General features: G+C 35.2%; 1 protein-coding gene and 1 long non-coding RNA gene across 22 annotated transcripts in view; one reads left to right on the plus strand and one right to left on the minus strand.

Moving 5' to 3' along the window:
• LOC139081822 (uncharacterized) overlaps positions 1–7,640 on the plus strand; it is a 59,415-nt gene extending 51,775 nt beyond the window's left edge. The window contains exon 4 of the long non-coding RNA XR_011537222.1: positions 7,432–7,640. This is a non-coding gene — a long non-coding RNA (uncharacterized lncRNA). The remainder of the gene's footprint in view (positions 1–7,431) is intronic.
• Positions 1–17,887, minus strand: part of BLTP1 (bridge-like lipid transfer protein family member 1) — a 194,760-nt gene that overhangs the window by 31,597 nt on the left and 145,276 nt on the right. For 10 of the 21 annotated variants that reach the window (XR_011537219.1, XR_011537218.1, XM_070609157.1 and 7 more), the window contains 11 exons: positions 17,446–17,657; positions 15,872–16,070; positions 12,478–12,537; positions 9,909–10,135; positions 8,953–9,153; positions 8,633–8,763; positions 7,217–7,340; positions 5,024–5,133; positions 4,274–4,364; positions 3,661–3,723; positions 1,075–1,328 (listed from right to left, as the gene is read on the minus strand). Coding sequence is in view for 17 of the 21 variants with exons in the window: in XM_070609157.1 (XP_070465258.1) it covers positions 1,075–1,328; positions 3,661–3,723; positions 4,274–4,364; positions 5,024–5,133; positions 7,217–7,340; positions 8,633–8,763; positions 8,953–9,153; positions 9,909–10,135; positions 12,478–12,537; positions 15,872–16,070; positions 17,446–17,657 (1,672 nt within the window). In the remaining 4 variants the exon portion in view is untranslated. The remainder of the gene's footprint in view (positions 1–1,074; positions 1,329–3,660; positions 3,724–4,273; positions 4,365–5,023; positions 5,134–7,216; positions 7,341–8,632; positions 8,764–8,952; positions 9,154–9,908; positions 10,136–12,477; positions 12,538–15,871; positions 16,071–17,445; positions 17,658–17,887) is intronic. The other 11 variants (XM_070609171.1, XM_070609168.1, XM_070609170.1 and 8 more) reach the window with 3 other exon arrangements.

The following is a 17,887-nucleotide window of genomic DNA, read 5'->3' on the forward strand; positions in this document are numbered from 1 at the left end:
TTGGAAGGAGTTGATTCCCACTCTCATGGATGATGTTGAAGGGTCCAAGATTTCAGTGGAGGAAGAAAATGCAGATGTGGTGGAAACAGCAAGACAACTAGAATTAGAAATGGAGCCTGAAGATGTGACTGAATTGCTGCAATCTCATGATAAAACTTTTAAAAGATGAGGAGTTGCTTCTTATGGATGAGCAAAATGGTTTCTTGAAACAGAATCTACTCTTTGTGAAGATGCTGTGAAGATCATTGAAATGACAACAAAGGATTTAGAATCTTACATAAACTTAGTTGATAAAGTAGCAGCACAGTTTGAGAAAACTGACTCCAGTTTTGAAAGATGTTCTACTGTGGGTAAAACGCTGTCAAACAGCATTGCCTGCTACAGAGAAATCATCTGGGAAAGGAAGAGTCAATTAATGTGGCAGCTTTTCACTGTTGCCTTACTTTGAGAAATTGCCACAGCCACCTCAGCCTTCAACAACCACCACTTTGATCAGTCAGCAGCCATCAACATCGAGGCAACACCCTCCACCAGCAAAAAGATTAAAACTTGCTGAAGGCTCAAATGATGGTTAGCATTTTTAAGCAATCAAGTATTTTTAAAAATTAAGGTAGGTATATTGTGTTTTTAGACATAATGCTATTGCACACTTAATAGACTACAGTATAGTTTAAGCTAACTTTTATGTGCACTGGGAAATAAAAAAATATGTGTGACTTGCTTTATTGCAATACTGTATTCGTTTTATTGTGGTGGTTGGGAATCAAACCCACAATATCTCAAAAGTATGCCTAAAACATTCTACAGTTTGAAGATTTCATTTTTGCAAACCTTAAAATTTAAAATGCTACTTCCCAGATTTTACCAAAAGACAGAAGAACCGAAAAAGAAAAATATAATGCCTCATGGAGCTAAATTACATTAATAAATGATAGATATGTCTCTTAGTCTCACTCTAGCTAGGCACATTGAGATTTTTTCTGTGAAAATTAGCAGTTATATATATAATGCTTCAAACTCGGTTCTAGATTCTGAAATACTACCTAAGGATCCTAAAAGAAAAAGGCTACTCACGAAGGTTTTCTGTAAATATAAAACCTTTCCCTCTCATGGTCTTCATCCTTTTCATCCTTCTCGGAATCTTCACTAGTAGAAGACAAGCTGTCATCCCGTCGGCCCTCTTCAGACTGGAAAGGAATGCCCGGTGAAAAGCCTCCTGGAGCTTTAGGAGAACTGAACACGGAATATGATCCTTCACTATTTGATGAGTAATGGGATGGCCCTTCAATGGTTACTGACAAAAGGTCCAGTTCTGTCTCCTCTGGAAACTGATTGTAAAAAGAGAAAATGTGAATAAGGTTCATATTATAAATCTCTTCTCAACTAAAAAAACGAAAAAGAAAAAATATATTTAAAGGTTTAATAATTCTCTCAGAGTTGAATTTCCTCACTGTGAACTGAAAGAAAGGTCAGATTTATGAACATATGAAATGGCACACCAAGGATGGAAGCAGAAGGTCAACGAGAGAAAGTCACACCACTGACATACTAAAAAATTAGAGTGAAATTTTATTCTACATAAGCATATATCATCATATTGATTAGTACATGTTGTAATTCTGTAAAGCATAGGTTAAACATGCTCTGGAAACAATGTGATCAACTGTAAATCAGAAGGGCAGTTAAATCAGAAGAGAGCAGCTAGCGATGGAAGAGCATGCAATGTCAGTACAGAATATATGTCATGCTTGTAGAAGATTTCTGTGGATATCTCTTTTAAAAATGAGCCCCTAACGGGTTGAAGAAAGATGTACAAATAGTTATGTAATTAAACATATTAATCAATCAAACTTAAGAATGCTATAAGGTGAATAGTTTGCATAAATGCCATGTCACTAACTGAGGATTGCACCAGGAGGCCATTGTATTTAAGCAGGTCAAAAAAACAACAAAATTTCCTATGACCTAATTTTGATTCCCAATTTTGAGAGTTGCTTGAATATTCTTTGAGAATGTGATAAGCCTCTGTAAAGTGTCATGTGCAAAGTAGTGCAATTTATTGATGTTACTCTGAGATACATAATGAAATCCTACGATCAAAATTACAAATATTTGCAGAATCCAGCTTTTCTTCACTTTTTATAATATACATCTTACTTAGTAAATAACTAAATTAGATTTTATTTATCAGAATATCTTCAATTTTTAAAAATTGTTTTGGTTAAGAATTGATGTAGATAAATATCCCTTTGTTTTATATTTATTATTTTTTTTAATGGATTTTTTTTTCCTGGGAAAGATTGCCCTGAGCTAATATCTGTTGCCAGTCTTCCTCTTTTATTTTTCCCTGCCCAAAGCCCCAGCACATAGTTGTATATTCTGGTTGTAAGTCCTAGTTCTTCTATGGGAGCTGCTACCACAGCATGGCTACTGACAGACAGGTGGTGTGGGTCCATGCCTGGGAACCAAACCCAGGCCGCCAGAGCCGAGTGCACCAAACTTTAACCACTAGGCCATCAGGGCTGGCTCTATTTATATTATATTTAACCATGACTTGATCTATTTTGAAATTTATGATTTTTATATACTATTTTTTATAAACAGCATACACTGCTATTTAAAAATAGGACTTGAATCAATTCAAATATTAATGCATTTAAAAATCAATTATTTTGCAATATATACAAATATCTAATCATTTTGTTATATATGTGAAACTAATATAATATTGTATGTCTTATAATAATAAAAAAAAGTGGGACAGGAAAAAAAATTACTTAATTAGTAGAATCCATTCAATTCACTGTAAATTATTTATTTCCAAGTTTGTTTTTAGAAAAAAGGAGATTTTTTTCAGGCTCATTATATAACAATCTAATACTTCTAAAACAAAATTCAGTTTAAATTCAGTGTAGCTATGGGATATATATTAAACTCTAGCTTAAAAGAGTGGGGGAAGAGAAACAAAATATATGTGGAATAAGTGCCAGTTTTTAAATGTAACTTGACAGAAAACTTCTAGACACAGATTTATATATGTAGTATACAGATAGATTTTTAAAATTCAATTTTACTTTTATGACATATTTAGGGAAAATATTTCGCTCATAAAAATGTTAATTCAACTTATAAATGGTTATGTAGCACATTTTCCACAATTTTGAACATGAGAATAATTTTTTTAATGAATTGCTTTTATACATATGTTTTTTATACCAGTGACTCAAAAGACATAACATTCAATGATTAATTTGTTGTTCTAAGATGGGTTTGATTCTAGTTTGAACTAATTAACTTCTTTTTTAAAGAAAAGATTAACTTTGCAGTAGAATGTAGGGAAAAAGATTCACTTGAGGATTAGCAAGTAACAGTAATAAATTGCATGTTTTGGTTTATGATTTGGTTGAGTTAATTTGGTAAGCTGACTTAGTCTTTTTTGAATTTTGGAGATTAAATAATACTATAAAGAAATTTAGAACTAAAATCTATTCATGCAAGAGCTTATGAAATATATGATGAAAAAGAATTCAAACCATCTTAAACCTTTATGTATAATAGTTTTGAGGTCTGAGTTTAGTAGGAAATGAGAGGAAGACTTTATGAAAGCAGAGTTTTAAGGTAGATAGTTTTAAAGCAAAATTTGTTTTTTTCAATAAATACCTGAAAATACCCTTCCCCAGGACAGCTGGATTGTGATGTACTTCCCCATACTGGTTTTTTCAACTTAATTAAAATAATAAGAATATTTATAAAAACTCATGAAAAATAAAAAACAATAGTTTAAAACAAATACACAAGAAATAAAACAAACATTTTAACATGCTATAAAATTAAAATACAACTTTGAAGCTGACCTTTTTACTTCTGGTTTCTGCTATTATCTCTATATATTCTGAATTAAAATATATAAATAATAAAATACATAAATACATAAAGTATAAACATTCCACATTTTCATTTGTGTAAAAGACCTAGTTTAATGTGGATTTGCACCTGAAATAAAAATTATTCAACAAAACATTTTTACCTAAGAACAAGCAGCATTGGGTCTTTACTCTACATGTAAAACACTAACACCTGCAGCATGGCTCTCCAATGACTGCACGTGGGCCCTGCCCTGCTATTTGGTCATGTGCACACACTTCAGCCGTCACAATCCACACTTTCACTGTAGGTGGGAATTAGTATTTTGAAATTGTATAACTACTATAATTTTGTAATTACTAAAAATTATTTAGCACTGTTTATCTCCAACAAATAATCTCTCTCTTACTGTATCTTGGATATTGAAAGTCACTCTGGGTCCAGGAGATGCTGCATCCACACGGATTTCGGGGAGCTCCTCAGTTTCTCCTACTCGAGAACTGTAAGGAAATTTAAAGTTATAAAATATTAATATTTGTGTTTAAAAAAATCCCTAACCTTATAAAAGTCTGATTAATGGCATTAGCATTCTCTTTCTAAATATTTACCTTATCCAAGGATCGAGCTTTTGGTATTCCATTTCTTAACCCTTAGCATCCCATAAAAAAATTCAATGTTTTGATTAACTCATGATTGTCTAAAACTAAACCATATAAAAAAGAATTTATACCTCCTACCTTGTCGTGCTCATTTAGTAGTAAAACTATTTTTCTTCAATGATATGTAAAATTTCCATTTTTTCATATGCTAAATGTGTGTGTAATCAACCTTTTCTAAAACGACAAACTTAGAGCAGCTACTAATATGCACATTTTCACATCTTTGGATAGTCTATAAGTTTACACATAAACTTGTTAAAAGCAATGCACTTCATTACCTAAATGCACTCAGTGAATCTGGTATAAATGTGATAGAGGTATTCCTCAAATAAACTTCTTAGTTTGACAGTATCTACTATGACTGTTATTTGACTAATAAGGTCCATTTCTGCATCTTAACTTTGTAATTTCCCCAATTAGAACACAATAAATAAGTCGTACACCTTGGTAAGGGACTCAGTAATTTTATTACTTATTTCATTGGTTGAAATGTAAATTACCTGGCCCTTTCCATTCGCTTAAGAGGTGGTCTTCCAGAAGCAGAAATGCTTTTTGATCGGCTGTAACTTGGTTTATAACCCAAACCCCACTTATCCTTCAGGGAAGCAGCCTAATGAAATGGCAAAGAAAAAAGGTGACTTTAGGCAGTTGTTTGTTGTAATATCTGACTTCAGATAAAATATTCTACTATTAAACAAGTTAGCCTATTTTCCCTAGGTCAATAACAAGTTACTTTAAATTGTGACTTTAAATGTCACTTAACAATACAGATGGATCAAAGTAAAGCAGGAATCAGCTAATTTTTTTTTTTTAAGATCAGCCCTGAGCTAACATCTGTTGCCACTTTTTTTCTTTTCTTCTCCCCACTGCCCCCCAGTACATAGTTGCATATTCTATTTGTAGGTCCTTCTGGTTCTGCTATGTGGGACACCGCCTCAGCATGGCTTGATGAGCGGTGCCATGTCCGTGCCCAGGATCCGACCCAGCGAAACCCTGGGCCACCAAAGTGCAGCACGCGAACCCAACCACTTGGCCACGGGGCCGGCCCCTTGCTACTCTTTAGTCCTAGTGTCAATTAGTAAGAAGGGCTGTACACTGAAAATATAAGCCATCAGCTGGCCTGAGAGAAAAGAGAAAATAAAAAGATTGGTAGTGGGAATGAGAGGTTCAGACATAAAGTAAGAAGAAAGAAATGATTAAAAAGGAAAGAAAAAGAAAATGAAACTTGAAAGGAAAAAGGGAAAGAAGGGGAAGGGGGAGAGGGGAATGACCACCAGTCATCTGAGGGATACCCAAGAGCACCCCCGCCACAGAACTCGACTACAGCAAAGTCAACGGAGTGGCCATGTGAACACTCTGACTCCCATCCCTCTTCTCCAAATTTGTAGCTAGGGCTAGATATTAAAAAGATTCTAATACAACGGAGATTTGAAATGCCGGAGTACTGAAAGAGAATTGAGAGGAAAAGCCAAAGGAGACAAATACTAAGAACACAGATGTAGTTTCAATAATTTCCCTAATCCTCTCTACCTAGTTTTATTCTTAACAGTCAATTACCAAGTATAAACTACCTTGTAAACAGTACACAAGCAATAGTCTAATTATATTGTATGATTGTTAGGTACATAGTAACAAAAATATTAAATATAGAACTAGGCATTATGGATCATCACTATCTACTTGTTACTATCAGAAGCCAGAGATAAATAACTCAAGTTGGATTTTATCTTTAAATAACTAATTTTGAACAGTATTCAAACGAGGCTGTCTGGGAGTTCAGGTGTGAGCAAGGAAAGAAAGGTCAAAAGCTGATGAGCCCTGGATCCCCACACCTTTCTCCCTTCTTCTGACCCCAGCAGCTCTGATATAATGTTTTTTATGGACTGGAGTGCCACCCAAAAACCTTATTCTGGTAAAAAATGAAGGATTCTGATTTTTTAAAAAAAGTTAAGAACCTTTACAAGTAGTTTTTCCACTAATAAGACCACTTTGACCCAAAGCAACCTACTTCTATTTGACTAAGTTTTAGAATTATTTTCTATGTGTTTATAGTATATCTCTATATTTATTTCAACTGTTCAGCAATTGGACTAAATCCCCAAAAATGTGGTAGGTAGTGCAGTCAGAGGTAAATAACTTGTTCTTTAAGAAACTCAAACTCTAGTAAGGGCCGCTAAAGATGCAAACAAAGACAGGAGTAAAGTGCTGAGAATCCCCGGTGGTTGAGAGGTAAAGTCAGTTGTGGAGAATGGGGTAGGGGTAGAATGGACATCTCAAAAGAGTTCACATTTGACTTAGAGGCTAAAAAGAAAGTATGACTTCATGAAAGGCAGACAAAACACAGTGGTTAAGGGCACAGACTGTAGAGTCCTACTGTTTGGATTTGAATCTTGGCTCCACTGAGATTACTTAGCTGTATGACCTTGGTCAAGTTACTTGACCTCTTTATGTCTGTTATCTTATCTTTAAAATGGGGAAAGGGTTGTTGAAGAATCTATTTAATGGATTGTTAAACATAAAGTGCTTTAAACAGTGCCTGGTACATAGTAGACAGGAGACATGCAAATCAGCTGGTATTATCACCAGCAACAGAGGAAGAAAGAGAACAATGTAAGTATCATCATAAAGTTCCATAAAGTAAAAAATAAAAAAATAGTCTGCTTTAATAAAATTCTTGTTAAGTGTTTACTCACTCGCATACTGGACCTCCGTAATTTTTTACGAACATCTCTTCGAATGTCATTCACAGCAACCGATTCTAACTGTTGGTAACGTTGAATTTCCTGGTTTATGGTTCCTTCACTTGCACCTAATTTTCTGGATGCAAAACAAATATTGCAATTGTGTAAAGAATTAACAAAGTAAGATTGATTTTTACTTGCTTCTTTTTAATTTTTTCTCTTGGCAGAATATCAAAGATTAAGTATGGACAGGCCAAAATCCTCCATAAGGTTAACACTCATATCTGGAAAACTATGAAGAAGCTCTAACATTTTAGGAAATGGTTCTTACCCATTTCTGTGTCAAGAGTCTCTCTGACCATCTTATGAAAACTGTGGACCCACTCTGAGGAAGAATGTCTCTATATAACATTCTACATTATAACTTAAGCCTCAGGTAAGATTTTATGGGAGGAAGTATATTTTGCTTCAGGTCATTTTTTTCCCTGAGAACAAAACTCAAATTGTAATGTAAGTCAACAGGAAAATGTGAATCACTGTATCATAGTTAATTTACAGACAAGTTTTTAGTTAATACTTTTTATTGCACAAAATGCATATATTTGTGTAAAGCCCTTGAATGCAAAAAAACACAGGTACAGGTGTATGAAGATTAGAAGAGATAAGGCATGACTGTCACCTTTTGGGAAAACAAAAATTTCAAAGTTTGCAAAAAGAATATTTAGCCTTATAGAGGAAGTATTACTTTGTCAGTACTACCCAGCAGGCAACAGAGGAAAAAAAAAGCTACTACCATCTACTACCCCATCTCACCTCACGCTACCCCCATCTCAGGTCTAGAGAACTGCTAATACAGGCAGGCAAAAAAAGAAACAAAAAAAACATGAACTTTGAATTCAGACAAACACAAGTTCAAATTCTAATTTTTTAACCTCTCTGAGCCAGTTTTCTCATCTCTAAAGTTTGGATAATGCCGTCTAATCTCAGAAACGTTGTGAGGATTAAACTGAGGTAACACGTCAAATTCACAGTACTTAATAGATGCTAAATTTGTTTTCCCTCTTAAAAATTTGCATTCTAGAAATACTGATGTTAGCAAAAGACTAATACATATATTTATATACGCATATAAAGATACATGTAAGTGTATACACACATGTAGAGACATGTATATGTGATATAAAGTCAGTCATAAACTGCTCAGAAATGGGGAGTTGTGATGAGCACCAGACTAGGATTTCAGGCCTAACTTTATCACTAATAAATGTATGATCTCAGGCAAATTACCAAACTTCTCTGAACTTTGGTGATCTCATTTATGAACTTAAAGGGGTTGTACTAGCCCAAATCCAGTTTCCCCTACATTTGAAATCCTATGCTTCTATTATTAGGGAATACTGTGCTAAATTTAAAATAATTTATACGTACTTAAGATCATCTATTACTTTGGCCTGTTCATTCAGTTCTCTGATATCCACGATACGCTTCATAATTTTTCTTCCTCTCAGTTCTCCTGGCTGGCTAGAAGATGCTCCTTGTCTTCGATAATCTACAGCTTCCTGAGAAATCAAAAGCATGTCTGTCAATACCACCCTCAGGTCACAGAGCAAATCTATCACAAAAGTCACACCTTAAATCAAAGAAAGCATGCAAGAATCAAAGCCATCTATATTAAGAAAGATGATTGGAGTTCTCCAGTGATTCAAATTCCTTCATTTTCATAAGGAATCTATTTAGTTGCTACCTACGTTTCCCCATGAGTGAGCTCTGCATGCTTTCAAGTGGGACTGGCTAGACTGAGGGGAGCCCCACATCTCGGGGTCACGCAGATACTCTGCAGGAACAGAATAGCGCTGATGTGGGGGCGTCAGGCCTAGGAGGTGATTTACAAGTCGCTGCCCAAAGGTGAGCTTGTGGCCATCTCCACTTACTGAACTTCCATCTGAACTCTAAATGATAAACGGTAACATAAATTTTTTAAAAAATTTCTTTCCAAGAACAAAACTATTTCATGATACAATAGTTAAAAGATGTTTAAAAACTTTTAAAAAATCAATACTAGAATGAAAGCAGAGAGTAACTTTCTAACTACCAAATAATTTGATGCTATAGAATGTACAGTATAGATGGAAATACTTATTTTAAAAACGTATACTTCATTTTGTGTGCGTGCACTTTGCTTTTAAGTTTCATTTTTTAACATCTTTATTGAGATATAGTTCACATGCCATACAGTCCACCCATTGAAAATGTACAATTAAGTGGTTTCTAGTATACTGACAAAGTTATGCAACCATCATCACAATCTGTTTAAAACATTTCCACCACCCCCCAACGGAAACCTCCTAACTGTTAGCAGTTTCTTCCCATTCCCCCTCGCAACCTCCTCAACTCTCCTAGCCCTAAGCAACCCCAATCTACTTTCTGTCTCTACAGGTTGCCTTGCACTTTGCTTAATGTTAGTATGTTACCTATAGGTTAAGGCACAAGTTGGCTGACAGTGATTATAAAACAAAGAACCCAATTAAAAGACAATATTATGAAATTAAAAAACAATATTATGACATGCAGACAGAGAGAACCACTACTCCCTTCCTTCCTCCACAATTAGCAACTACAAGATAATAAATAACACCTAGTTAATAATATCCCTGTCTCAGGATGCAAGCCAGTCCTCAAAAAGTCTAACAGTGAGTTTACTTACAGTATGGATAGTGGGAGACATAGTATCAACTTCATCCTCATCTGATAGGTCGGCTATGTTCACTGAATTTAGATCAGCAATGTCATCTATGTCCTCCTCTCCTGTCAGTGTTGTCAGGGTATTGCCCAGAGCATTAAGTCTTTTGCCAATGTTAGGATCCATGTGGACATCAATCCCACACATTTTCCACAATACATTGAGTGTCCAGGTTCCAGCACTACTACTCTCTGTTTAAATAAAGAAGTGCCATTTTTGGTAAGTCTTGGGAACAGAAATTTAAGTAATTTGACATGTAAGGAATAGAATGGATCATGGCCCTGTGTAATGACCCTTGTCTCTCACAGCTAGGTTGTTCAGAAACCTTAGACTCAGAGGTTGGTTCCCCTGTTGTATAGTGAGCATCTGCTGTCTCCTCTGTGCAGCATCCCTCTTTCTCCTGTGAACTATGCATTCCCTCCCCGCCACCTCCAAGCTGATCTACCTTCCCATGGCTATAGGAGGAACTGCCCTGACACTCACTCCTTAGCCAGAATTAATTAGATAATTAGTCCAGGTGAGGGTCAAAGTTAGAAAACTAAGAATCCTTCCCCGGACTCGAGAAAAGATTGGTCCCTCTCCTGTGATTAAGGTTGAAGAAATGTGGCTCGAGAGCTGTTGGTAGCCATGTTTCCTGCCATATGTAAGGAGGAGGTCAGCAGTAAGAAAAAAATGAAGCAGTCAAAGAGGAGCAAAGACAAGAGCTGGAGAGAGTCCTGGTGACAGTTGGGTTCTTGGTTCCAGTAGTTCCTGAGGGCCCCTGACTAGACCTGCTTCCTTCTCTCACTGAGAGAGTCACTCCTAAGTTTACTTGTGATCTGCAAATCTCCTTTTATTAAGGTCCACTTTTTGGTTAAGTTAGTCTGAGTGGTTTCTTGTCACTTATAAACAGAGTCCTGACAAAGACTTTTACGTGACCTTTCTCCAATATGTATGTTTATCTCAGTCACCACCCTATCCTTCTAACACTACTGCTGGAAATTTCCTGCCTCTTCAGTTCTCTGTCAGTGGGGACTGTCAGCCTTGCTGCTTTCTGCGACAAGGTATATAGGATGAGCACTGAGGCTACTAGGCTTGGGGAGGAAAAGAGGGAACAGTAAGGAAAGAAAGGAAATCTACCAACTTTTTGTTTTCTGGGTTTTTTTGAGGACGATTAGCCCTGAGCTAACTACTGCCAATCTTCCTCTTTTTGCTGAGGAAGACTGGTCCTGAGCTAACATCTGTGCCCATCTTCCTCTATTTTATACGTGGGACGCCTACCACAGCATGGCTTTTGCCAAGTGGTGCCATGTCTGCACCAGGGATACGAACTAGCAAACCCTGGGCCGCCAAGAAGCGGAATGTGTGCACTTAACAGCTGTGCCACCGGGGCGGCCCCAGCAATCTACCAACTTTAATCAGCTTCCACCCCCTCAACATTTTAAGAGCCCTTAAATAATACCTAATTTTAGACCAAGCAAAATAATAAAAATTTACATCATGCTATCATCTTAGTCAAGACAGGCTATTACTTCTATAGTTATCTCCTAACCAGTTTCCTAGGGTTTTTTTTGTTTGTTTTTTGTTTGTTTTTTTTTTTAAAGATTTTATTTTTTTCCTCTTTTCTCCCCAAAGCCCCCCAGTACATAGTTGTATATTCTTAGTTGTGGGTCTTTCTAGTTGTGGCATGTGGGACGCCACCTCAGTGTGGCTTGATGAGCGGTGCCATGTCCGCGCTCAGGATTCAAACTGACGAAACACTGGGCCACCTGCAGCAGAGTGCGTGAACTTAACCACTCGGCCATGGGGCCAGCCCCCCAGGTTTTTTCTAATACTTGAAAGTGTCCCTTTAATACTGTCACCATCTTCTTTCTTCCTAAAAAAACTCAGTGGCTTCCTACTGTCCACCAAATCAAGTTCAAACTCCTTATTTTGGGATGTAAGACTTTCCCCATCTTACTTTTCATATAACCTTGTTCCAGCCAATTTGGACAATTCTAACTAGACACTGTTTTGACATCATGCTTGATACTAGTCTCTCTGCCTGAATTTTCTCTGACCTGTACCTCCTAGTTTTTGCTTAAAGAAACAATTTTATCTGTCTTTCAAGTCCCTGTTTAAATGCTTGTTCTTCCATGAAGCTTTCTCTGATCCTAGTATCCTTCCAAATTTGGAAATTTTCTCTCCCTCCTGTAAATTTCAACAGCAATTGAAATTTTATATTTTATTGTACTTATCACTTATTATAGTTTAATTATGCTGCAGAGGCTTAATTATATTATTAGAATTTAAATTTATAGAGTAGAAAGTATATCTTATTCATCTTAGTCTTTCCCAAAACATTTTGCAGTGTATCTTGTACACAGCAGGTATCTAATTAATAATTGTTAAATAAATATGCTAATATTATTGCAAAATAGTTTTTAAAATTAGGATACACCAGAATTAGTTTAAAGACCCTCTCACTAGATTAATACAAAAGCAAAAACTACATATATAAAGGCAGAATTCTAATGGACATATATAGCAAAAGTAATAGCAAATGTGAACTTACCAGCTGCTGCTTGTCCTGTAGTCCTGGAGCATACCTCATAGGTGCCATCGGGAACTACACCTGCACAAAAATCACCCCAAAAATAGTTTTAAATAAAATTATGCTTGTGGTTAAATATTTTACTGCAATTTTTCACCTAAAGATTATTATCTAAATAGTATCATTAGCCTCTCTTTCAGTTTCTAACCTGCAGAATGGAAGGGCTACCTTAGATGATGACTCATAATATCTATTTCATATCTCACAATATTTTATTCTATGATTTTAAGAATTAACTGCAGTTTTATCTTCACATTCTGCATGTGATTTTCTTATCTCTGACCTCTGGTTTCTGGATGCTCCAACAATTTGTGCCATCATGAGTGAATGGCACTTTGAGAATGCAAATGACATAAAAATGATTTTTTGATAACTAAGAACTGCCACATTAGGTCACAGACATGATTCATCACCCTTGTCATTTCCTTTGACAAGAAACATTTTATGAGAAAAAAATGATTGGCTCATGATGTCAGTCTCATAAGGTTATGGACCTATCTCCAGAACGTATCTGGCACTAACTTTGAAACTTTTACTAACACTTAGCTTTAATCAGATAACTGCAGCTTCAAAAAAAAGAAGTTTATTAAATCAACAACTTTAAACAGTGAAGGGCATACAATCCTTGAAATAACTTTTAATCAAAGTAAAGTCTAATGATAGGATTAAGACCTTTTCTCAGTAATCTTTAATGGAAAACAAATTTCAATCTAAACCTGACAGTACATACATCTTAAATGAAATGTCTTTTTGCAATTCACTTGGTATCCTAAACTGGTATTCAAGTATTACTTCAACTTGAGTTGCAGAAATATTACAACTTATTTTGGGAGAACAGGGCTATTTATTGACAGTTTCTAGTGTATATATATATATTTTAAGATAGTGCCAATAACTTTAAAATCTAAATTATATTTTTGAGCCATATGCTACCTGTGCCTCACATACAAATTATAAAATAAGAAAGAACTAGATCTTGTTTTGGGGTAAAAGATTGCCCAATTCACCTTTTATAGTCATGGTTATAAATCAGAGCAAAAGAAACCTGGATTACCCTTTCAAATCTAGGAACGCTAGAATGAAAAAAAGACCCTTTGAAATTTGAGTAACATAAGTAAGGCCTAGTGAAAGGAAGAACTAGTAAATAAAAAAAAGGGTAGAAAACTTTTGGGACTTTCAAGAAGTGTCAGAGAAATTTTAAAAATTAAGTTTTAGAAAAGATTATATAGATTCATAGAATACGGAGCCATGATGAATTAATAAGGAATATTAAGATTTTTAGGAGCAGAATGGAATCCTGAAAGTGAGGAGCAGGAAACCAGCCAAGCTTCCCCATAGTACCCATGCTCTCTGCATCAGAGACGGAATGCTGAGCTGGACCAACCATTAGTCTGAATACAGGACAACAATCTCCTGTTCTCATGACCTGATGCTCCCTGGGTATTAACAGAGAGCTTGGAGTCTTTCAAACTTCTAATGGTTTATATATTTTTTTAAAATACATGGTAATGTAAAGGGTCTAAAGGGTACTATATGCTTACATGGTCCTTTGAACACTTCCTACAGACTGTCCTTTTTAATTTTTACTGCATTTCCCAAAAAACATTATCACCTAGAGAGGAAATTTCTCTGGGCCATGTGTTTTCTAGAGCATGATTTTAAAATGATCTGTAAAAAAAATCCTAAGGCATAATCCTACTGTTCCTTATTTCTCTGCCCTATACCCAACTCTTTTTTTCAAGAATATTAAATGTCAGTTATATCCAAGAATACTTACTACTTAATAAAAACTACAAAGTAGTAAACTAATTTGCCTATTTTATAATTTAGAATTTTTTTTATAATTATGCCAATAAAACAACTGCTGTACTCACGTCCTCTGCCTCCCTCCCAAGACACCAAACAATAAGCACATTACAAAAACAAGTCATTTAATACCCTCCAAAACTCCAAATCAATTATGATTATCACAATTATCAGCATGTCCACACTCTACTTTGTTGTATAATATACACTGAGGTGCTGAGTTATTAATTATTTATATTTTTTAAGATGTATTTTTGATTTTGAGTTAGAGGCATATTTCTTATGCATTTTCCATTTGTTTAAGATAAACTGTTATAAGGAAATGATATCCTTCCTTTGCTCCAAATATATTCTCTCTGTATAAATGACTATAATGATGGCCCAGATGTCATCTTAATAAAAATCAGTAGGGTTAAATTTATTTTGTTTTAAGAAAAAACACAAAGACAGTTATAGTGACTTTTAAAAATATATATAACAACTGTGAAAAATGGTTATTCATCAAGATTTCTGATGAAGGCTATTTTCGGTCTTTTGGAGATTAGGGGTGCGTACTTCTGTATCAAGTCTGCTTAGTAACCTGAAATATTTCAATGAAATCCTAGTATTTTACCTATGAATTGTCTAAATGCAAAGCATTCAAAAACAAGAATTACACCTGTAATTTTACCTAAGTTTTAAGTCAACACTGAATGCCAAAACTTCAATTTTTGATATAAAAATAATGGAAAGTTTTCTCATCCCTCAAAGAAAATCCAGAATGGAAAGAAGATTTTCTTCCAGTGAAGAAGGGAAAAATTTGCATAAACAATGGCATACCACCTTCCAAAAAGTAATTAAGTATTAATTTTGGCTTACAAGATTGAGGAATTTTACTTCACAACCTTTGATTCCTCACATATAATTTTTCTTCATTATTAAGATTAGTGAAGCTTTATCAACTCTGCTATAATATTTAAAATATTAATACAGATAAAAATAAACCCCTTTGCCATCAAAATAGCATATAAACACAGCTTTAGTTATTCCCAAGCTTGAGTATTATCAAATTGGAGGAATTTATACAAGTTACACTTTGTACCCTACAAATGTGGACATGTGGGTTCATTCATGTCAATGTTAATTAAGGCTGGAGTTTCCACTCCTGGTTATCTACAACTGTTCTATGTTATATGATGAACTGTATTTTACACATTTATCACTTTCTTTCAAGATCCCCACAGAACAAAGTGCTGTATCTGGGCATTCATGAATCAATTACAAGAAAAATCAGTGAGTGAGCAAACCTTCAATGTTATAATGTTATATAATGCTCACTGTTCAAATGTTATACCATCAAAAAGAATGCCTAGCTGGTTTACTTACCGAAACTACTGAAAGCTACAGTTTCGCAAATATGTTCTGATAACTTTAACTAGAAATAGCCCTTATTTCACAACATCCAATAACATTCCTATATCTGAACATCCTTTAGTTTTACAAATGAAGACACTGGTTTTTTTAATTTTTAAAAATTCTAAACCTCATACAGAAAATAAAAGACACTCACAGGCATTCATCACTAGATCCCCACGAATTTCTGGTTTCCAGTCATCCCACGACGTCTCAAAGCCATCAGCAAAACGGATACAAAAGTTTTTGAAATGCCCTTTACTAACCAGAGATTCTGAAGAACAAGCAGTGATGAGAGTGCTTTCAATGGTCAGTACTAACGCAGAGCCAGTGTCAAGGTCTCCAGTGTGATTAGACTGCAAAATATATTAAAGGAGATAGAAAACAAAAGAAGACGAATTATTAAACATGGAAATCCTCATAGGATTCATAGAATCAAAAATCTAGCGTCAAGCCTACAAAGCTTAATTAAAAAGCAGCTTAGAAAGATGCCTACTTTTAAAAATTAAATTGCTCAAGTGAAATACAATTTCCATGTGCATTTTTTTTTTTAAACTAAACTTGCAAAAGGCTAATTATCTACTTTTCCATCTCAAGCTTCTGTTTTAGTTGTCGGGAGTGTTCTCATTATGACAACCAGCCCTGGTGTGTAGAGCCTTCTTGAGTTCTGTCCATCATGCCATTAAAAAATTACCATTTTTCAACTCCTGAGACACAAACATACCACATATGTTGCCAACCCTCAACCCAGAATTTTTCTTAACACTGGCTTGTTAAATGAATTTACTAAAAGATAAAGACATTCAACAACAGGTTACAGGTTATATAAGGTAAATTATGACAGTAAAATATAGACCTCTGTATCTGTTATAATTCTAAGTTCTTGGCTTCACAGGGGTTTACAGCCTTTACTTATACACATGTGCATGCAGTTATATATTCTTGAGAACTCATCCTAAATGACAAAGAGAAAATTCTTGCTTTATGTAGGTGTACACATAACTTGGAAGTTTCTTACCATTAATTATTAGTTTAAAAGCATTTTGAAATTCCCTACCCTATTTTAGATGAGGTTATTAAACACTATTAATTAGTATTCTTTTTTTTTTTTTTTTGAGGAAAACTAGCCCTGAGCTAACTGCTGCCAATCCTCCTCTTTTTGCTGAGGAATACTGGCCCTGAGCTAACATCCATGCCTATCTTCCCCTACTTTATATGTGGGACGCCTACCACAGCATGGTGTGCCAGGCGGTACCATGTCCGCAGCCGGGATCTGAGCCAGCAAAACCCGGGCTGCCGAAGCGGAACGTGTGCACTTAACCGCTGCGCCACCGGGCTGGCCCCTAATTAGTATTCTTAAATGTCCTTTTGTTTCTATTTTATTAACAAATGTATACCAAAGGTTTCTTTGGTAAAAAAAAACAAAACAATAAAAAGATTCTGAAAACTAAGGTGCTTATTTGGCAAGGTAAAAATGAAGTGATCAGATGAGTGTCATCTCATCACTATTCTGAGTTACATCAGAGTGCTTCAGAGAAAAGTCCCACAAGACTCATATTTAATACACTGTAGACAAATCGTGGGTGAAGGAGTTCAATCTTACTTGCTATTTACTAAACTTAAGTTATAAACTGTTCTCCTGAAAAATGTATTGTTATATTCCATATACATAGAAATTGTTAGTAGAAATGTCTGGCTCTTAATGTTGGATTATGATTCAATTTTTTGTACCTGGGCAGTATTTGTGATAGGCAGACAGATTCCCAGATCATTCACAGTGAGCTGGAGGAAGAGAGTCCCAAAGGCCTGGGCTGATGTTTGCTGGATCCCGGGTAGCATATCTACTACTTCCTTTGTAGCCATATGAATATCCTTATGTAAAGCCATTCGTTGTTCATTCCAGTTGTCATAGGCAGCCTTATAATTCAGCCAAAACAGCACAGCTTTTGATAATTAAGACAGAAAATTAAAATCAAAACTGTGAAGCTATATAGCAAGTAAACCTCAACAGCTGCAAAATCTGGTTGATTAATGGAAATTACTCCTAGAAAACTGTAGCATTAGAAATAGAAGGGATCTAAGAGGACATAGTCAACTTGACAAATGGAAAAAAGCAGCAGAAAACAAGCAATTGCATAAGGCAGAAGGGAGAAGAAAATCCAGATCCATTCAT

This window comes from Equus przewalskii, chromosome 2, assembly GCF_037783145.1.
Source record: "Equus przewalskii isolate Varuska chromosome 2, EquPr2, whole genome shotgun sequence".
NCBI classification, from domain to species: Eukaryota; Metazoa; Chordata; class Mammalia; order Perissodactyla; family Equidae; genus Equus; species Equus przewalskii.